The sequence below is a fragment of the Porites lutea genome, chromosome 8, assembly GCF_958299795.1.
Source record: "Porites lutea chromosome 8, jaPorLute2.1, whole genome shotgun sequence".
Taxonomy (NCBI): domain Eukaryota; kingdom Metazoa; phylum Cnidaria; class Anthozoa; order Scleractinia; family Poritidae; genus Porites; species Porites lutea.
Window position 1 is genome coordinate 9,752,664 of NC_133208.1, and position 23,202 is coordinate 9,775,865.

The window sequence follows — 23,202 nt, forward strand, 5'->3', positions numbered from 1 at the left end:
AAGGAAAATCTTGATGTTTGGCTGTTATCTGTAGAAAACGAAGCACTTTTGACATGCAATTTCACCTCATAGTAGTTTCAATCTTTTTAGAAACGTGGGCAAAAGATCATGGAAATAGCTCTGCCAAAAAAAGGATTTGAGTATTTAGTATGTATCAAGGCGCTCTTGTTAGCGGTTTTGTAAACATTCCGGTCTACTTTAACAAATTAGTGAACAATCTGCCCAAAAAAATCTGAGTTGCCCAAAATCTGGGGGGCTGCAGCCCCCATCGCCCCCCCCCCCCGGCCCGTACGCCTATGTATAAAAATCCCACAAAACCGGCTGGTTTGATCAGGATCACGACATGTGATAGTTTAGATTAGCTGGAATTTTTCCATTTTGTGAAATTTACTGAGAGTATAGGACTGCCGGCCATTTAGTGTTTTGAAAACCTTGACCGGCAGTCAAGCGGAAAAAATTTCTAAGTGTCACATGGTTTCGTCCTCTGAGCCCAGCGTAAACCAAACAAGCGTTTCAATATTACATCAAAAGAAAGGGAGTCACGAAAGAAATCGCAATTACTTCACTTGGCAGGGTTAGAAGTACAGGACCTCTATGAAGATCTCCAAGACTGTGGACCGATTAACGCGTCGACTGACAATAAGTATAAGATTTCCTTCGAACGTTAGATCCTCATTTTCGTTCTGACGATAATGTGCCTTACGAGCACCACGTGTTTCGACACTTGACACTTCAACAGGGAGAATCTGCTGACAGATTTTGTTGGGTTTGAAAACGCAAGCTCGATATTGTAATTTTGGCGGAAGATAACCTACGAGACTGTCAGCTTATTGAAATGTTGCCCGACTTGGATTGGAAGAAGAAATCGCTTGAGGTCAAACATATTTGACTACAGGAAGCCATGGATAAAGTTTGTTTGTGGGAGTCGGCACGGGAGTAAGCTTCGCAGATGGCTTATCATAATAAAGATGTGGGAGCGAGTACGAATGCTGTCAAAGCAAAACAAGTTGAAATGTGTTTTAACAGTGGCAAGGAAGGTCATTTTGTCCGCGACTGGAAGTATCCACCAAGAGGGAGAAAGTGTGTGAAATGTGGTAGGTACGGTCATTTGGCTCGCTGCTAGAGATGAGAGCGGATAAGAGACAGACCAGCAACACTTAAACAGGAATTCCAGTCAGAAACAAAGTCATAAAAGAGGTGGTGCTAATCTTGTTGAGTGTGATGAAGGTCAACCAGGTGAGTAAGATTCATTTGCTTCTACTTTAGTGGAAGAGGTAACATGTGCATTATTTAACAATTAATGAATGAGGCTGAGTATCTTATGAAGAATTATGGAGATCGAGGAGGGTGTTACGGCCTCGACGGATAACACCCTCCGAGATCTCCATAATTCTTCATATGATAGGAAAGCCGAATTCAATAATTGTTTTATTATTCATTCAAAATAATTCCTAGTTTAAAAACATAGCTAAAACAAGCTTACCTGCATCGACGTTAACTTTATCTTCGATAGTTTACCTTTAGGTTTGTTCAGCTCCGCAAATATTCTCCAAATAGCAGATGTCGTCCTCCGAGTTGTCTTCTTGCTGTTTTTGCCATGTTTTTAGCCATTATTTCGCCTTGTTCCAGCTGTAGTTCTTACTTTTGAAACGAGTGAAGTGTCCTCTATTTTAGTTTTTACAACGAAAACAACTCAATCTAGTCCCCACGTCTTCTCGGTTAACGGTGCATTAACCTGTAGAAGGCTGCATTTTTGACGTCATTTCCTCGTTAAACACAAAATTCTTTCAATTTTGGTCATCAGTAACTGGTTATGGTGAATTATGCATGTGCTTTTAGCCAATCAGAATTGGGGAAATATTTTGAATGGATAATAACAGGTGTTGAGGATCCCGTTGTTGTTGTAGTTAACATAGGGGGGATTAGTCGTGAGGTGTTAGTTGATTCTGGATCAGCGAGTAATTTAGTGAGAATGCAGCAAGAACTTATATGGCCATGGAGGCAGGAGTTAGAGATATGGGGCAATTTACTTCAGTTGTTTCGATGGACAGTGTGAGTGTTTCTGTGCAATTCATTGTTGTTTAGAAGGGGCAGTGTCTCTTGGAGTATTCGACAGCGGTTGACTTAGGAGTTCTACGAGTAAACAAAGTACCGGGTCCAGTTACAGAGAACTGTAATGTCATGAGCGGAAATTTTTGTAGAGAGCCTAAAAGTCAAGTTTCCTAGAGTGTTCAGTGGGGTTGGCAAGTTAAAAAATTACAAGTCAATTAAACGGAGGAAGCTCTCTCGGTGGCTACATCTGAATAGATTTGATATAATTTTCTTACAAGAAACCTATAGCGATCCTAGCTTGGAGGATGTGTGGCGGGCAGAATGGGGTGGTGAAATCCTGTTTGCGCACGGTTCCAAACACAGTAAGGGCGTAATGATATTGTTTAAGCCTTCCCTAAACGTTGATATTCTGGAAATCACTGTGGACAAAAATGGACGTTTTCTCGTCGCGAACATAAAGATTAATCAAGATAATTTGTGTCTCCCAATGACCAAAACCAGCAAGTTAACTTTTTTGACAAAGTCATCGATCCCATTCGCCGTAGTAGTACTAACAACATTTTACTAGGCGGTGACTTTAACTGTCCTTTGACAGAGGTCGATAAAGTAGGTGGTAGGGACATACTCCATAAGAAAAGGACCATCCAAGCAATCCAGGATTTTTGTAACAGCTTTGACTTAGTCGACGTCTGGGGAACTCAACACCCGCATAAGAAGCGTTATTCTTGGGAAAATGGCTCAGGAAAGATTAAATGTCGACTAGATTTCTGGCTAATTTCGAAACAATTACTAACACCCGTTACTGAAACCGATATCAGTGCTTATTATGACTCAGATCACTCGCCTGTCACCATCTAGTTGACAACAGGGCGTACCAAGAGGACGAGGGTTTTGGAAGTTTAATAATTCTCTTCTTGAGAACGAAGAATTCGTCACAAAATTGAAGTTTTCAACCTAAATGCTAAAGAAAAGTACAGGGAAGTTACTGATAAAAGGCTTTTTTGGGAAATGATAAAAATGGAAAGAAAAGAAAAGGAAAAAAAGAGATATGGAATTCAAACTTCTCCGAAAACTCCAAGATCTAAATGCTCGTATTGATGCTGCTCCAAAAGGAAATCCTCTAGCGAACGAGGCAAAAAAAAATTAAAACTAAATTAGATCAAATGACCGAGGAGAAAACCAAAGGGTTGTATTGTCAGAAGCCGAGCGCTATGGTATGAATCAGGAGAAAAATGTAATAAATATTTTCTCAACCTTTCGAAAAGAAGTTACAACAAAAGACACATTAAATAATTGAAATCCTCGGCAGGGTCTACAATAGAAGACTCGAAAACTATCTTGAATGAAATGAAGAATTACTACCAAAAATTATATACTTCCGAAGGCCAAACCTCGATCTCCTGACCAGCTATCAGACTTTCTTAATTCTAGACCTTTACTAGACGACGTCTCACAAAGCCTTTGTGAAGGTTCGATTACTGAAGCACAATGCTTATCTGCCATTAAAGCTTTTCATCGTAACAAGACCCCCGGAACAGACGGTCTTACAGCGGAATTCTATCTCTGTTTATGGAAGGAGATTTCCTGCCCTTTGATTGACTGTCTTAATCACGGGGCTCTACAAGGAGAACTGTCCATCTCTCAGAGACAAGGAATTATTTCGCTAATCCCAAAAAGGATAAGGACCTATTGTCTCTTAAAAATTGGCGACCCATTTCGCTTTTAAATACAGATTACAAAATTGCTACTAAATGCATTGCTAAACGGCTGGACAAAGTTCTTCCGCTCCTTATAGGAAGTAATCAAACAGGATACATTAAGGACGGATTCATTGGCGAAAACATCCGTCTTATTTCTGATATTATCGCACAACACGAAAATGACTAAGGAATGATTTTCTTTCTGGAGTTTGAAAAAGCGTTTGACTCGTTAGAATGGGACTACCTCTTCTGGGTGTTAGAGGAAATGAACTTTGGCCCAAGTTTTCGTAACTGGGTCCACACATTTTATCATAATATCTCTAGCTGCATTGTAAATGGACACGCCTAATTCATCCCCCTAAAAAGGGGAGTGAGACAAGGGTGCCCGCTTTCCAGGATGCTTTTTATTCTTGCCTTAGAGCCTCTTGCTATTCAGATCAGAACAAGCAAATCAATCAAAGGTCTTAAGAACGGAAACAAAGAATCTAAAGTAAGCTTATATGCCGATGATACCACTACTTTTATTCACGACGACTCGTCTGCAGTAGCCCTTTTCGCTTTGCTTGATCGATTCAGTACGCTCGCCGGTCTGAGGATAAATAAGTCGAAAACTGAAGGGCTGTGGCTGGGATTGTGGAAAAATAGATTAGGTAAAGACGAGCCTTTTGGAATCTCTTGGCCGAAGCAATACGTCTCCTCCCTCGGTGTAGTTTTCGCTTTTGAAACGCACGTTGGCGAAAAAATCAACTTTGATGAACGGCTTGTTAAAATTAAAAAGGTGTTAAATCTTCGGTCAGGTCGGCGCTTGTCAATCCTGGGGCGAATTGCTATTGTCAAAACATTAGCACTGTCCAAACTTGTTTATAATAGCTCTGTACTTGATACTCCGACCGATTTTGCTAAAGAAGTTAATAAGGTCATTTTCCCTTTCATAAGCCTGATAAAATCAAAAGAAACACACTGAGAGGCCCAATCTCCAAAGGTGGCCCTAACATGCTCAATTTCGCGGACGTAGAAAAATCTCTTTAAGCTGCCTGGGTAAATCGCAATTGTTCATCGGATGGTCATCATTGGTGCGCGCTTTTTGACTGTCATCTTGAAAAAATCGGAGGCTCTTTTTTGTTTCAGTGTAATTACCATTTGAAATTCTTAGATCTAGAAGGTCTTGTTAACCGGCTGGGAAAACTCCCATCAAAGGAACAACAGCTTTCGAGAACACAACACTTTATTCTCAAAGCACATGCAGCCATCATCGTTTTACACATACAATACGGCCCATGAAATATCGCTGACCCCTATGATACAACGACAGAATTGTCTCCTATCAACAGTCTCCCCCTCTTTTATAGGAACATTTTAACGGTCTGGCAGATCCTTCATTCCAAGGTACCCCTTAGTGTTAATGAAATTAAAGAGAAAATACTTTGGAATAACCGCTTTATTAAGATCGGCGGAAAGACGGTTTTTTACAAAGCATGGGTTAGTAAAGGCATTTTAAGAATCAAAGATATTCTCAATGCTCACGATAACTTCCTATCTTTCCAAGACCTGAAAGATACTTTTAACATTCGTGGTACCTTTCTTGATTACGGTGGCCTCCTGGCCGCGATTCCTAATGATTGGAAAAATGCTATCTTACATGGCAATCAGGAACACACAAATGCAACGAAGCAAAGGTAATACGACTAACCGTTGGAAATGTTTCAGCAAAATATGCTCGACTAATTTTTGCTGAGAAATCTTTCTACTCTCCATTAACTGAATCCTATTTAAGAGAACAAACATTCACTGCTAGGCCGTATTATGAGCTTCCATTCAAAATCACCATGAAAAATAAGCTAAGAAGTTTTCAGTTCAAACTCATCCACGATATTCTTCCGACCAAGCAAAGCCCGTGGAAAATGAATGTTAAATCTTCTCCAAAATGCGAACAATGTGATGCTCATTGTGAAACTATTGTGCTCATTGTGAAACTATTAGCCACTTTTATTTTACGAGTGGGAAAAAGTCATAGATTGGTGGAATCGTAAACGTTCCTAAAACATGAATCCCAATCCAACGGAAGTTCTTTATGGATACAAACCTGGATCTAACAGCTTTCATACTTTTAACCATTATCTCTTAATTGCTAGATATTACGTTTACTTAGCTAGAAACAAGTTTGAGACCCCAGAGCTGGAAGTTTTCATTGTTCTCCTGGAAATTAAAATCCAGTGCGAAAGAGAAATTGCAATAACAAACGTAAATCTTAACAAATACGAAAAAAAAGTGGACCACGCTGTGCATTTCTGATTAGTGTTGGATTTATAGTAATTTAGCAAACATTTTTCTATTTGTTCTGCATGTTCTTGTTAATCTGTTGAAGCTTCGTATTTCGCTTTTTTTCTGCTTCTTTGTTTATTTTGGTTATTTTATTTTATTTTATTTTTTACTGTGTGGCCTCCTTTTTATTTGCCGCCTTGTTATTGTAAAGTTTATTGTAATGTTATGTTCAATGATGTTTAATAAATCAGTTATTAAAAAATATATATATATTGATTCTCAGATAACACCACTTATTCAAAAGATGCAAAGAGTTCCTTTCTCTCTTAAGGATAAAGTGACAGCAAAGATTAATGAACTCCTTGAACATGACATCATTGAAAGGGTAGAGGATCCTACTAGGTGGGTTAGCCCAGTCGCGGTCATACCAAAGCCATCAGGAGACATTCGCTTATGTGTTGACATGACAAGAACCAATGAAGCTATAGTGTGTGAGAGATTGCCGATAACTACAGTTGATGAGGTATAAGAAAGTCTAAATGGGAGTGTAGTATTTTCCAAACTTGACTTGCGCTGGGTTTTTCATCAAATTGAATTAGACAGTAGTTCAAGGGACATTACTGCGTTTGCTACCGACGATGGGATTTTCAGAGACAAGAGATATAAAAGTTCGGCATTAATATTGCTCCTGAGAAGTATCAGCATATTATCACTCAATCAATAGCAGGTTTGAATGGTGTAGCTAACATAGCTGATGATCTTGTTTTGCACGCGCGGAATGGTAAGAATTTGATTATAAAGGTTTTGGAGAGGCTTGAGGAGAAGAACTTAACCCTGAATGCAAATGCACATTTCGTATGACCAAAATAGTTTTCATGGGGCTGAGCAAACATGGGATTCACATTTATCCCTAATTTTGCCACTACTGCTGACCCACAAAAGAAGATTGCCAGGAAGGGGTCCAAGGCGTAGGAAGCGTTTGCACAATCTTCCGAGCCAGAGACTCGTGTTAAAAACGCTCGACAAACTAAAAACACGAAACAAGATAAAATGTGAATTATGCATATACAAATATAAAAAACCTAACTATTAAGCATATCGTAAGTTTGGGAAAATTTTTATGGGACTATTTTTTGTGAAAAAAAAAAACCCTAAAAAACCTAAGTACATGCATTAAAAATAGTTTAAATTGGACTAATCCTAATTATAAACTGATTAACATATTTAAAATACATATATATATATATATATATATATATATATATAGACTAACTCAAGAGTATGTAAAAATGTAAAAATAGATAAAAATGTATTCAGTTCATGCACTGGCACCCTGTGCAATTAACATTATTCAGGCGAGCACGAAATTGTGCTAGTGGTCGAGGATTTGGTGACATTTGGTAACTGATTCCACATGTGGGCAATCATCTACAAATAGGTGTTATGCATGACAAGGCTATTATATGGAGGCTGCACAACATTTAAGCCACTGCCTCGTAAATTAACCGAAATGTAAAAAATTGGGATATATAATTTAGCCCATCTAGTTTAAAACATTTAAAAATAGAATAAGTGATTGCAGGGTACGTCTTTGCTCAAGCGTGTTCATAGCAGCCATTGCTGGGCAAAAGTCATAGGTAGCCAAATTACCTAGATTCTGTAATATCTTGATCGCATAATGATTGCCCGGACACCATTATATTTAGCCGTAAAGGTCTCTTTTAGGGTTGGACTCGACGAAATATTAAAAAATTATATATTTTCAATTCGTTTTATTTATCGATTCAAGTAATCAAAGTTTAAAATGATCACATTTAGGGGTCAACAAAAGGTTGGGCCACGCCCAGGTTGGTCTCCTTTAAGGGTTTAATTCAAAATTTCCCACGAGCATCCCCGCTCCTATCATATGGGAGTCTCCCCAGGGAATGATTCGTACATGTATATTCGATGTTGCTAGGTAATGGGTTCATGACAACCGTCACGAATATAGGGACATTCCACGACCACTTTGCCCACTGGGTTCATGATAACCGTCACGAATATAGGGACATTCAATGACCACTTTGCCCACTGTAAGAAAGTTGATGTTTGGTGTAGTTGCTGCAGCTAGAGTAGTTGGTGTAGTTGCTGTAGTTGGTGGAGTATGTGTAGTTGGTGTAGTTAGTGTAGTTGGTGTAGTATATGTAGTTGGTCTAATATGTGTAGTTGGTGTAATTTTGTGTAGTTGGTGTAGTATGTGTAGTTGGTGTAGTTTGTGTAGTTGGTGTAGTATATGTACTTCGTGTAGTATGTGTAGTTGGTGTAGTTTTGTGTAGTTGGTGTAGTTAGTGTAGTTGGTGTAGTATGTGTACTTGGTGTAGTTAGTGTAGTTTGTATAGTTACTGTAGTTGGTGTAGTATACGTGGTTGGTGTAGTTGCTGTAGTTGGTGTAGTATGTGTAGTTGGTGTAGTTAGTGTGGTTGGTGTAGTATATGTAGTTCGTGTAGTATGTGTAGTTAGTGTAGTATGCGTTGCTGGTGTAGTATATGTAGTTAGTGTAGTTGCTGTAGTTGGTGTACTTAGTGTAGTTGGTGTAGTATACGTAGTTGGTGTAGTTAGTGTAGTTGATGTAGTATATGTAGTTTGTGTAGTATGTGTAGTTGGTGTACTTAGTGTAGTCAATGTAGTTGGTGTAGTTGCTGTTGTTGCTGTAGGTGGTGTAGTATGTGTAGTTGGTGTAGTTAGTGTAGTATGTGCAGTTAATGTAGTTGGTGTAGTATAAGTAGTTGGTGTAGTATGTGTAGTTAGTGTAGTTGGTGTAGTTAATGTAGTTGGTGTAGTATATGTAGTTAGTGTAGTATGTGTAGTTGGTGTAGTATGTGTAGTTGGTGTAGTATGTTTAGTTGGTGTAGTTAGTATAGTTGGTGTAATATATGTAGTTGGCGTAGTATGTTTAGTTAGTGTAGTTTGTGTAGTTGGTGTAGTTAGTGTAGTTGGTATAATTACTAAAGTTGGTGTAGTATATGTAGTTGGTGTAGTTAGTGTAGTTGGTGTAGTTGCAGTAGTATATGTAGTGTGTGTAGTTGTTGTAGTTGATGTAGTTAATGTAGTTGTTGTAGTTACTGTAGTTGGTGTACTTGCTGTAGTTGGTTTAGTAAGTGTAGATGGTGTAGTATATGCAGTTGGTTTAGTATGTGTAGTTAGTGTAGTTTGTGTAGTTGGTGTAGTTAGTGTAGTTTGTAGAGTTACTGTAGTTGTTGTAGTTAGTGTAGTTTGTATAATTACTATAGTTGGTGTAGTTACTGTAGTTGGTGTAGTATATGTACTTTGTGTAGTATGTCAAGTTCGTGTAGTTAGTGTAGTTGGTGTAGTTAGTGTAGTTGCTGTAGTTGCTGTAGTATATGTAGTTGCTGTCGTTGCTGTAGTATGTGCAGTCAACGTAGTTAGTGTAGTTGGTGTAGTATATGTAGTTGGTGTAGTTAGTGGAGTTGGTGTAGTTGGTGTAGTTGGTGTAGTTTGTGTAGTTGGTGTAGGTAGTGTAGTTAGTGTGTTTACTCTAGTTGGTGTTGTATAGGTAGTTGGTGTAGTATGTGTAGTTAGTGTAGTTAGTGTAGTTGGTGTAGTATATCTAGTTGGTGTAGTAAGTGTAGTTACTGTAGCATGTGTAGTTGGTGCAGTTAGTGTAGTTTGTATAGTTACTGTAGTTGGTATAGTATACGTGGTTGGTGTAGTTGCTGTAGTTAGTGTAGTATGTGTAGTTGGTGTAGTTAGCGTAGTTGGTGTAGTTAGTGTAGTTGGTGTAGTATATCTAGTTAGTATAGTATGTGTAGTTAGTCTAGTATGTGTAGTTAGTGTAGTATATGTAGTTAGTGTAGTTGCTGTAGTTAGTGTAGTTGGTGTAGTATATGTAGTTTGTGTAGTATCTGTAGTTACCGTAGTTGGTGTAGTAGATGTAGTTGGTGTAGTATATAAGTTGGTGTAGTATGTGTAGTTGGTGTAGTTGCTGTAGTATATGTAGTGTGTGTATTTGCTGTAGTATATGTAATTGGTGTAGTATATGTAAATGGTGTAGTTAGTGTAGTTAGTGTGGGATATGTAGTTGGTGTAGTTGCTGTATGTGGTGTAGTTAGTGTGGTTAGTGTAGTTAGTATAGTTACTGTAGTTAATGTACTTGCTGTAGTTGGTGTAGTATGAGTAGTTGGTGTAGTTAGTGTAGTTGGTTTAGTATATGTAGTTGGTGTAGTATGTGTAGTTAGTGTAGTTAGTGTAGTTGGTGTAGTTAGTGGAGTTTGTATAGCTACTGTAGTTGGTGTAGTTACTGTAGCTGGTGTAGTATATGCAGTTTGTGTAGTATGTGAAGTTGGTGTAGTATGTGTAGTTAGTGTAGTTGGTGCAGTATATGTAGTTGGTGTAGTTGCTGTAGTTGGTGTTGTTGGTTTAGTTGGTGTAGTTTGTGTAGTTGGTGTAGGTAGTGTAATTAGTGTGTTTACTCTAGTTCGTGTAGTATAAGTAGTTGGTGTAGTATGCGTAGTTAGTGTAGTTGGTGGAGTTAGTGTAGTTGCTGTAGTATGTGTAGTTGTTGTAGTTGGTGTAGTTTGTGTAAATAGTGTAGTTAGTGTAGTTAGCGTAGTTACTGTAGTTGGTGTAGTGTATGTAGTTGGAGTAGTATATGTAGTTGGTGTAGTGTAGGTGTAGTGTAGTGTTGGTGTAGTTGGTGTATATGTAGTTGCTTTAGTTAGTGTGGTTCTGGTGGTATATGTAGTTGGTGTAGTTTGTGTAGTTGGTATAGTTAGTGTAGTTTGTGTAGTTACTGTAGTTGGTGTAGTTACTGTAGTTGGTGTAGTATGGGTAGTTGGTGTAGTATGTGTACTTAGTGTCGTTGGTGTAGTATATGTAGTGTGTGTAGTTGCTGTAGCATATGTAATTGGTGTAGTATATGTAAATGGTGTAGTTAGTGTAGTATATGTAGTTGGTGTAGTTGGTGTAGTTAGTGTGTTTACTCTAGTTGGTGTAGTATAGGTAGTTGGTGTAGTATGCGTAGTTAGTGTAGATGGTGTAGTCAGTGTAGTATGTGTAGTTGGTGTAGTATGTGTAGTTGGTGTAGTTTGTGTAGTTAGTGTAGTTATTCGTAGTTACTCTAGTTGGTGTAGTATATGTAGTTGGTGTAGTTAGTGTAGTTGGAGTAGTATATGTAGTCGGTGTAGTTGCTTTAGTTAGTGTGGTTCGGGTAGTATATGTAGTTGGTGTAGTTGGTGTAGTATGTGTAGTTGGTATAGTTAGTGTAGTTGGTTTAGTATATGTAGTTGGTGTAGTATATGTAGTTGGTGTAGTTGGTGTAGTATATGTAGTTTCTGTAGTTGGTGTAGTATGTGTAGTTGGTGTAGTTAGTGTAGTTGGTGTAGTATATGTAGTTGGAGTAGTTAGTGTAGTTGGAGTAGTATATGTAGTTGGTGTAGTTGGTGTGGTTAGTGCAGTTAGTGTCGTTTGTGTAGTTGATTTATTATATGTAGTTGGTGTAGTTTGTGTAGTTTGTGTAGTTGCTGTAGTTGGTGTAGTTGCTGTAGTTGCTGTTAATGCTGTAGTTGTTGTAGTTTGTGTAGTAGTTGTAGTTTCTGTTGTTGCTGTAGTTGGTGTGGTTATTATAGTAGGTGTAGTTGCTGTAGTTGTTGTAGTTGGTGTAGTAGTTTTGGTTGCTGTAGTTGCTGTAGTTGGTGTATCTAATGTAGTAGGTGTAGTTGCGGTAGCTGTTGTAGTTGCTGTGGTTACTATAGTTGGTGAAGTTTTTGTAGTTGCTGTAGTTAGTGTAGTAGGTGTAGTTGGTGTAGTTGCTGCAGTTACTGTAGTTCGTGTAGTTATTGTAGTTGGCTTAGTTAGTGTAGTTGCTGTAGTTGGTGTAGTTGGTGTGGTTAGCGTAGTTGCTGTAGTTGGTATAGTACAACTAGTTGCTGTAGTTGCTGTAGTATGTGTAGTTATTGTGTTTGGTGTAGTTACTGTAGTTTGGGGTAGTTGGTGTATTTTGGTGTAGTTTGTGTAGTTGTTGTAGTTTGGAGTAGTTGTTGTAGTTTTTGTAGTTATACAAGATTTATTATAAGAGATAATAACCAAAATTACGTAAATCCTAACTTACGTGAACACCAAGAAAACTGTTGTGTGTGTCCTCGGCGCTTTGTCTGTTTAATATATATATATATATTTTATTTTATGGGTGTTGTTGTTGTTGTTTGTTTAATGAAATAATGTTGCTTTGTTAACTCGCTTATTTTGAAATATTATCGTAATTGATTTACCTTGTTATAAAGCTTTCAACGGGTAAAATTATTTTTAGATTTCTTGTGTATTATGTTGGGTAGATGATCACAGTAATAAACACCTCATTGGTATATTACCGTAAAGTTTCGGAAAGTAACGAGCCTCCCAAAGAAGCAACCTTCAGAAAGTTGCATTAGATTTCACAGGTGTTAGCAAATCACCACCATAAATGTCCTACAGCAAAAACAGTAATTACGCCAAACTACACCAAACTACACCAACTACACCACACTACATCAACCTACACCAAACTATATCAAGCTACACCAACTAAACCAAACTACACCAACTACACGAAACTACACCCAACAACACCAAATACACCAAACTAAACCAACTACACAAAACTACACCAAACTACACCTACTAGACCAAACTACACCAAACTACACCAACTACACACAACTACACCAAACTACACCAACTACAGCAAACTAAACCAACTACGCTAAACTACACCAAACTACACCTACTAAACCAAACTAAACCAAACTACACTAACTACACAAAAGTACACCAAACTACACAAAACTACACCAAACTACACCAACTACACAAAACTACACCAACCTACACCAAACTACACCTACTACACCAAACTACACCAACTACACAAGACTAAACCAAATTACACTAACTACACAAAACTACACCAAACTACACCTACTAGACCAAACTACACCAAACTACACCAACTACACACAACTACACCAAACTACACCAACTACACCAAGCTAAACCAACTACACAAAACTACACCAAACTACACCAACTACACAAAACTACACCAAGTACACCAAATTACACCACCTACAGCTACTACATCAACTAGAGCAACTACACCATTTAAAGCTACTAGAGAAAATACACATACTACAACTACTACACCAACTACACCAACTACAACTACTACACCGGCTTCAGTAATTACACCATCTACAGCAACTACAGCAACTACAACAACTACGCTACATATACTACACCAACTACACTAACTACACATACTACAGCGACTACACATACTACACCAACAACATATACTACACCAACTACTCTAGCTACACCAACTACATATACTACATTAACTACACAAAGTACACCAACTACGCATACTACACCAACTACAGTAACTACACCAACTACATATACTATACCAACTACAGAAACTATACAAACTACACTAACCCAACAACATTAACTACACATACTACACCAACTACGTGTACTACACGTACTACACTAACTATACCAACTAAACATACTACACCAACCACATATGCTACACTTACTACATTATCTACGCCAACGACGTATACTACACCTACACTACACTAACTACACCAAGTAACGATACTAGACCAACTACACTAGCTACACCAACTACATATACTACAGCAACTACACTAACTACACTAATTACACATACTACACACACTACGCCAACTACACATACTACACCAACTACATATACTACACCAACTACACTAACTACACCAACTACACATACTACACAAACTACACAAACTACACCAACTACACATACCACACCAACTACATATACTACTCCAACTACACTAACTACACCAACTAAACCAACTACACATACTACACCAACTTTCACTTACTACACCAACTACACATACTACACCAACTACATATACTACACCAACTACACTAACTACACCAACTTACACATACTACACCAACTACATATACTACACCAACAACACATACTACACCAGCTACGGGAACTACACCAACTACTTTAACTGCACCAACTACACCAAGCATCAACTTTTGTTATTGTGGGCAAAGTGGTCATGGAATGTCCCTATATTCCTGACGGTTATCATGAACCGATATACTGTTATTTTTCAAGGCTTTAGATAAGCCCAGAAGTAGTGGGCAACAGTATTCTAAATGCGGTAACAGGTAGGCTTTATAAAGACAAATCATAACGTCCGAAGGAGCTAAGCGCTTAATCCTCCATAGTGCGGCTATCTTGGCATGCGGTTTTTTCAGCAAGATTGCAACGTGGGGCTTGAAAGACAAATCCCGATCCAATGTAACGCCAAGAATCTTGAGAGTTGGTTCAATTTCGATGGACTGATCACCAATAAAAAGATTTTATTGGTACTGAGATTTCCCTAGTGTCATTGCCTGAGTTTTAGTAGCAGTTACTTGCAGGTAATTCGCAGTGAACCAGAGGGTTAATCTCTCTATGTCTTGATTTAGTGTAGATTCCACACTCAGTGTGCAGGGGCTCTCATGGGCTATATAATGCGTTGTGTCATAAGCACGCAGATGTAGGGAGGAAGATCCAGGACATCATTCACAAAGATATTTAAAAAGCGGACCTAGAGGAGTCCCTTGCGGCACTCCACAGCGAAGAGGCCGCCAGTCTGACACCTTTCATTACATTTTACTCGTTGAAAGCGGCCCGATAGATATGACTGAATCAGTTTTATAGCTGAATCGTGAACGCCGTAACCTTTCAGTTTTGCTAGTAAAAAAGTCAAACGCTTTGGATAGGTCAATAACGACCACCGCAACATCCTTTTTTTTGTCAAGAGCCTGGCTCCAATCATCTGTTAGCTTTAACAAAGCGGAACAGCAAGAATGCCAACGCAGGAACCCTGACATATTGTCCGAAAAGACTGGTGTGAATACGCTCTAATATTGATCAAATTTTAGTTTCTCAAACACCTTGGGTATAACTGATAAGACACTAATAGGGCGATAACTCTTCTTAGATGTTTCGTAGTCTTTCTTATGAACAGGGGTGACTTTACTAAGTTTCCATTGACATGGCCACTCGCCTTCGTCAATACAATAATTGCAAAGTTTAGTAATAGGTTAGGCTATGACTAAAGCGGCAATTTTAAGCAGCTTGGGTGATATTCCGTCGGGGCCGGCTGACCTCCTAATGTTTAGATTAGAGAGGACTTCAGAAACTCGGGCCACACTAACGATGAAAAGAAAAACTTAATTTGGGTGCCTTCGTCTCAAAACTGACAACCCTGGCGTGGCTAGAAAATTCATCCACGGACAAGGTTAGGACGGACTCATTAATTGTAGGAGACGTAAAATATTCATTAAGAGACGCACTGGCGTCAGGGATAATTGTGCCATTTTCAAGTTATCAAATTGAACTTGTATTAACACTGGACTTACTATTTGGTAGGAGTGGTCTCAGTTTTTCCAGAATAACCCAGGAGAGCATCTAAAAGAAACAGACGCTGCATCAGAACAGAAATCTTTAACTGACTGTCTTTTCACAGCTTTGACATCGGTAGTTACTCCAGTTTTCATTCGTAGGAACTCGGCCGAATTTCTTATACAAAAGATTCCTGATGCGCATTTGCTTTTGAATAGCAGGGTTGGTCAACGGCAGGTGATTGCTTTTAAGGTTCACGGGTTTGATTGGAGCATGATGATCAATAGCTTGCTTGAGAAGGCTTTCCCAGTGGCACCAAATATCTTTCACATCATCGAATTTCGTAAGCAGTGTCCCATCGGATCTCACTTAAGGATGAAAGAATGGAATGAAGAGCAGGAGAACTCTTTTCAAAAACTAAAACAGCCGATCGCAAGCACTCCTGTTTTGGCATCTTTTGATAATGAGGCTCACACGGCTAACTGCTGATACCAGTCCAGTTGTCCTGATGGAGAAAGTAGAGCTGTGTGTTTTTCTAGTCGTACCCTGAGTAAATTTGAAGGTCGGTACAGTCAGACTGAAAAGGAGGCTCTCGCTTTAATCTGGGAATGCGGACGATTCCATTTGTATGTATATGGACGGCTAGAATTTGCTCTTTTTACTGACCATTTACTCAAGCAAGTCCAAACCGTCACCCGGATAGAATACTGGATGTTGCGCCTTCAATCGTACAAGTATAAAGTTTCGTTATGTACCTTCCCGGAAGAATATTGCAGACGCTTTGTCAAGGTTAACAAAGACAGCACCAGGGGAACAGTCTCAGGATGATGATGAGTATATAAGGGCAGTTACAACTCATGGAGAAGTTAAGAGACAAAATAGGGAACTTTTGGAGTCCATCAGAGTTGCTCATTCTGATGGAAAGAATTGGAGAGAAGGGTTGAACAAGTTTCTTCTTGCATACAGATTAACTCCACACTCAAGTACGGGGAGTAGCCCACCTGAATTGTTGTTTAAACGAAACATTTTCACAAAGATGCCTGAGCTCATATGTATTCACGAGGAGGAACCTGGGGCGAGTGACCAAAGTGTCAGAGATCGTGATGTCTCAAAGGAAGCAGTCTAATAAGGAGTATGTGGAAAAGCTTTTACATGCTAGAGAAAGAGAGGTGAAGGGAGGAGATGCTGTCCTGTTGGAGAAGAGGAAAGAAAACAAGTTTTCAACAGCCTACGAGAGAGAGCCCTATACAGTGTTGTCTAGATATGGGGACCAAGTTATTTTGCAGTCACCCTAGAGTTTCCAGTATAGGAGAAATCTACAGCATGTTAAGCCTTTTTACTTTCCTGACCAAGGCTACCAGGCAGGAATTGAGGAACCGGAACTTGCCACCAACTCCTGAAGCAGAAGTACACTCGCCACGGGTTCCGGTGCAGATGCCGGAACAGCTACCTGCTGTTACCATGCAACCACTTGCAGCCAATCAAGAACCACCAGGGGTACCTGTACAGAGATCTGAACAGCCCTTGCTGTAAGGAGGTCGGAAAGAGTTAAAAGGCGACCAAAGGCACTTCTGGATGACTATGTTCTGCATTGAATTTGATTTTAACCTGATCACTTGCATGTTTCTTTATATGTGACCAGACCAGGACTTTGACCCCCAAAAGTTTGTTTTTCATGTTTGTTTCAAATAAGACCGTAATATTTTTGAGTTGCTGTAGTATATGTACGTTTTTGTGCGAGAAGGAGAGGGAATGTAGTGTACAGCGGTTTTCCGTTACTTCATCCGGGACTTGCATCCGGGTCGATTAAAAACGACAGCGCGTGAAGGAGTGTTGTTCACTCAGTGTTAGGGCGGTCATTCAGTATTCCTGTTGAGCCTTTGAGGCGGGTCTTCTTATCTATACTACAGTAAGAGCTCTTGCCTCCCACCAATCTGGCCCAGGTTCAAATCCCGGCTTTGACGCCATATGTGGGTTGAATTTGTCGTTGGTTTTCTCTCTTGCTGCGAGAGGTTTTTCTCCGGGTACTCTCGTTTTCCCCTCTCCTCGAAAACCAAATTCCAAATCCCAATTCGACCATGGATCAGGTAGACGAACAACCACTTTGTGGATATGCTATCTCCAAATCATTATTTCTTTTATTTTTTAATTAATTAATTAATTTTTTGAAATTCTTTTGGGCAATAACTGAAGACCAGCCTCTAATGTAAAGTTACTGTCCGATGACCTATTTTTGGGTACGATTCCTACAAGTGCACCTTCTGCATAACTCGAAATGAGGCAATCTCAAATCTCCATTCGCTTTTTTCTCTCCATCACATTCCTACGGGTGTATTAGTGAACTGGATTTTAAATGTCAGTGGTAAGATAAATGAATTTCAGTTGTTATGGATTGGTCACTAGCAATGCAATCCACTCACTTGATCTAATCGAAATAAATCAATAAATACCTTATAATATAGTAGGAAATGAAAAAAAAACCGTACCTGTTAAATACTTCGCTTCATTTTCTAGACCCATCTGTTCATAGATACACCATTCCGGTGAAAGGATCACTTTTCTAGTTTTATCAACCATCGGGATCTCCCTTGGCGTGGGGATAAGCATGTTAGGCGCATGTCCAAGGTCAGGTACACTTTTGGCACGGAAAGGATCCCAAGTCCACTTGTTAGACGAGAACACAAAACTAAGCTCCTCACCAGCTGTGTTTGCTATGATTTTTGGCATCAAGCCTTCAGCAGCAACATACCAGTTCGGTGCCAAGTCAGAGCGCGCCCTTACGAAACTGCTGTTGAATTTTAATTTGATGTGTTGTCCCGAGGCAAATGGTTTGAATCGATCCAGAGGCTCTAACTTATACAGACATCCATTAATATGCGTCAGTTTTAAATTGCTACCACCAGGTAGAACATAACCTTTAGGGTTATTGGCGAGATGGTCATAATCCAATACTCCTAACATGCAAACATATACTGCCCATTTACCCCTTGTTATGGGACTCGACCCTTTGTTATAAAGTGTTATTTGTACAGTATTAGGGGATAACACATCGAAATATATTTTCATGTTATCAGCCATGCTGTCGATATCTGCTTGGTTTAACAATGTAAGGCTTTCCGAAACAGCTGGGATAATAGCTGGTTCACCTGAAAAAAAAAAACATTTTTCTCAAATTAATTTTCATTATACGAGTTGCATTCAATACCTTTCTGACACACTAAGGAACAGTGTCCGTGTTCAGTGGAAACACTTACACATAGTGACAGGAATAGTGACAGGAATACGGTTGCAATTACGCATGTAAAACCCTGTTGGTGATCCAGACATCCCTGGGTAAAAACTTGTTGTCCACTAGGGTTGGATACAGTGTGGCGTTCTTAAAAGTTGTTTTTGTGCTGAGAAAAAAAGCAGCCCTCGTTTGCAGCCCATAAGGGATTCCACGGCCATTACACCTTTTCATATATTTTCCTCCTTACCGCCCTGCAAACCATCAGCGAGGGATAGATCGTACTCACATCATGTTACAACAGTCGCCCGTACACTTTGTTACTAAAACTCCTTCACTTTCCTAAAGGATGGTAGAGCGAGCTAAACACGCCACTGCGCTATTGTTACTTGGGCTGGAGTATTCTCAAAATCATCAGTTGAACAGCAACATGACCATCAATTCAAGTTAATCCTTAAAGTGACCCTTACTCTGTCAGACGATAGTCTGTTTCAGTATTGTGCTAATGCCTGTATACAAAACATTGACCGCCGGTCTATGGACCACCCCTGTGAACCTAACCCATGGATCCCTTCGTGGACCTGGTCCATGGACTACCCTTGTGGACCACCCCTAGTTTTACCGCAGGTTTAAATGGATTAAATGAGTTTTAGAAACCTTAAATGTACAAAAAGGCTGTCAGTTTATATTATCAGGGTTATGGGCTCTTCGCATTATACACCCGTTCAAATTTTCTTGAATTCCATACATGGGTTTGGTTTAGTCTCGTGAAGGAGTAACCTTTGGGAAGGGAGGAGAGGTAGGGAGGAAGCAGTCCCCTACGAAGACGAATTTTTGAGTTATTGTATTGCATACCCTCCCTAGACTTATTTATCGGCAAACTTATTGAATCCTGCTTACAGATCAAGCACAAAATGACCTGCATATAACTGTTACATGTCTATATCTACGTTGCTTATCAGATGTCTGACCAACCACGTTTTTAAAAATAAGCTAGTTTTGTGCTTGATCCGCACCAAAAGCAGTATTCTACTAGTTTGCTGACGAACGAACATTGCCAAGGAAAGGGAAAGGGAGTCTGGGGAGGTACTCAGTCAGCAAGCGTTACCTCTTCCTTCCTAGTCTCCTACACAGCCGTTGTTTTGTAATGCAACACAATGACACAAAAAAAGCTGCGTAGCAGACTATTTCCTCTCCTCCCGTTCCCTTTAAATATTGATTTTCCTTCACCAAACTAAACCAAAACCCATTACATTGGTATGGGTCCATTTTTAGTATACGGGTCTGTTGTTTTGCCCTAGCTTTATAATGCTTCCCCGTATCGTTTTACCAACCTGAGGAGGATGAACCGGTTGGAAACTGATCGGGTGTCTCTCAAAAGAAAATAAAGTCTATTTATTGCAACAATAAATTAAAGAATATTTCCTACATTATAAACAATTGCTTTGTTAATTGCTTTCTTACCCGTCTCGTAAGAGACGTGAGATGACCATACCAACAGAACCAACAGCATTCCCCCGTGAGCAAAACAGATGCATTGAACCTTTCTTCTCACAGACATTTGCTTGAAGTTTGGAATCGCAAATAAATTCATGTTGGCACGATTTATGGGTCTCTGTGAAGAAATCGACGCCGGAGTTTTTCCCAACCAATATTTACATGCCATGTGTTTGTTTAGCGTTGCATTTTGATAATTAGCTTGACGTCATCAGTAACAAACTGCTGACTCACGTCACGAAATTTTCAAACCTGTCCTTTCACTCCTGTTAGCAGCATTTCATGAATTACACAACACAAAGAGGTTTTTTCAAAGCATTAAACATTTTTTGCAATAAAATGCCTTCGAGTTTGAGATGAGTTTAAGGATTAAGGAAAAAGCTATACTTTTGTGGTTAAAGGGGCTTCTATGTTTATGTCATGTTGATATTGCTGTTTTAGGTCAATTTTATACGGAAGTCGTTACTTAGTGCCTTTAGCCATGAAAAAATGATAGCGTGGCGGAAAAAAGAACATATCATCATATATTTATCAGGAAGCACTCATCATCATCATAATGATTTTGGTGACTTTTGCAGGCATAGCATTAAAACTTGAAAACGTTAAGCCAACGTTTTAAAGTTTCTGTTCATGTTCGTCCTCGCTATCTCCTGAAACAGAAGTTAGGAAACAATTTCAATACCTAAATATAGCCTTGAATGACAATTATTTTTTAATTCGTTGGCCGTCGAGCGAAACGAGGTTTATAATTTTGTTGGAATTCGCACCGCACGTGACTCTGCGCTAAACGGAGTGTGATCTTGTTCTGGTGTTATAATCTCTATGGAATAAGTGTCTTAAGCCCTATTATGTTATTTGCAAAGCGAAATTAAGTAGAACTTAGTCACTTCAAAGTTGCAAACACTTTTCATGGAATAATTTCGTATTTCACTGACATATAGTTGCCTATCATCTCCGTAAAATGACTTAGAACACTCGCGAAGAATTTAAGGATGATAATACCTAGAAGAGTGCTTTTACCGAATGAGCTTGCCGATAAAGAATATGTCATCATAAGAGACATTTCACCGATTCTTAACCTATTTGAGTTCAGAGAGTTGCTCCTTGGTGATTTATGTGCCATATATTCCTGGATTTTTTAAAACCGGGTTAGCAAAAAAAAAATTAGCTAATATCCACTACTTGGCAATTTAAAACAATGAAAAAATAAATAGTGACAGTGGTGCCTGTTTACAAGGAGGGCGATGATACTGATTCAAAAAAGAATCGCAGAAAGGCCATTTTAACTGGGCTGCCAAGGGGCAATTTAAACCAGATCTAGCACTCATCACATCGACTGTAACTCCAAAAACTTCATCTACATGATACAATAGGGACCTTAAGCATCGACAACGAAACGGACGACTACGACGCTTCGCAACCGAGGCAGACTGGGCTTAGGGTTTCGTTTTCGGCGGGGAAAACGAAGTTTAAACAGTGCAGCTTCCCAGACAGATGACGACTTTTTCTTTGCGAAGAAGTTTGTCTTATTTGTTACAGTCTTGTTATGGCATTCAAAGACCTCCGTAATTTACATCTTATAAGCTATGACGATTGTTTAATCGACGGTGGCAAATTTATTGTTCTTTACGACCTGTAATGATTGTGGAGCCTTTCTCCTTCTCGCGAGATTTTGTTTTTGTTTTGAAGTTAAAAGTGAATACCGATCTCGAACAGCTCTTGACTTGCAGTTACCCTAAATTTCGGCTGCTGAGGAGAATTCAGTGCCGCTGCAATGTTCTCCCATACTTATCCTCTCTCAAGGCTCCTCATAACCACGTACATCCTGTTCCAGAGTCCACTGGAAATTTAAGAATTTGTTCATGCTTAGCGTGCGTATATCGAGTTATGGATGCACGCGGGAAGTTTGGAGAGCACCAAAGATGCGTAAGAGTTGCACGAGGCGATGGCCGAGTGCAACTTTAGCTCCTTGAGTGCTCTCCAAACTTCCCAAGTGCATCCATAACTCGATATACGCACAGCTGACAAAAGTGCTTGCTTTTTGATTAACTGCAAAATTCTCGTAACGCGCTACACAATAACAAACGGTTCTATCGGCTGGCACGAACACGCCACAATTGTCTACTTTGAATGAAAACATTCTTTCTGTAAAACTAAGAAAAAAAAAATTTGCTTCTTTATTCGTTAACGATCAATGGAAACTAAGCAGAAACAACGGTAAAAGAGTTTTAAAGTCCACTTACAGTTAAAATACTAACATGTTCGTAAGAAGTCGTGGAGTATGGTTTGCATTTGCTGAAAAGATGTTGACGTTTTGCTCGGCGAAATCCACAAAACATGTTTTAAGCGAAGACGACTGTCATCCGTCTTTAAACTTATATTCATTTACGAACATTGGCTGGTCATTACGGCTTCTTGAGAAGACCTGGCAGCAGTTGTTTTTGTGAGTAATAAATTTATGTCTTCTTGTGTAATTTGTGTTGTTATTGCGAGAGAAATTTTCCCGTTTCAGTCGGATTTTCCGGAGATAACAAAAGTGCATAACAAATTTAAAAACAACAATAAAAACGGAAATTTTACCCTTAAATGTTGTTGATGAACAGTTGGTGTCTGTTCTGTTCCCAGTGAATGTCTTTCGCCCAAAATTTGCTGTAGCTGGTCTTCCGACAAATTTGCGAAACGCGCAATTTGCGAGTTTTTTTTAATTCGGCTTTATTTTTGCTGCTTGTTGAATCAGGACCTAAAAGGTCAATGCCAATAGAAAAATTGGGCAGCTCTTCGCTAGTTTCTACCATATTTTAAAGAGAAGGAAAACTGCACTGCAGCTTAAAAGACGACAACTGTACTTTGCAGCCAGGTAAAAAAAAAATGCTCACGTCATCTTATTTACGCACGGGCGTGCGTAAATAAAGATTTTGTTCATAGCGGCTCAATAGGACTTATATAGGGCAAGCACGCGCGCTATGTTATAAAGTTGCTTTTACTAGCGCCCAAAAACAACATGTGGAAAAATATTTCAA

General features: G+C 39.2%; 1 protein-coding gene across 2 annotated transcripts in view; it reads right to left on the reverse strand.

Moving 5' to 3' along the window:
* LOC140946111 (beta-hexosaminidase-like) overlaps window positions 1-20,359 on the reverse strand; it is a 41,196-nt gene extending 20,837 nt beyond the window's left edge. The window contains exons 1-3 of one of the 2 annotated variants that reach the window (XM_073395185.1): window positions 20,150-20,359; window positions 20,020-20,058; window positions 17,946-18,605 (exon numbers count right to left, since the gene is read on the reverse strand). In XM_073395185.1, coding sequence (XP_073251286.1) covers window positions 17,946-18,605; window positions 20,020-20,058; window positions 20,150-20,351 — 901 coding nt within the window. In that variant the 5' untranslated portion in view covers window positions 20,352-20,359. The remainder of the gene's footprint in view (window positions 1-17,945; window positions 18,606-20,019; window positions 20,059-20,149) is intronic. The other variant, XM_073395186.1, reaches the window with a different exon arrangement.
* Window positions 20,360-23,202: the final 2,843 nt, after the last annotated feature.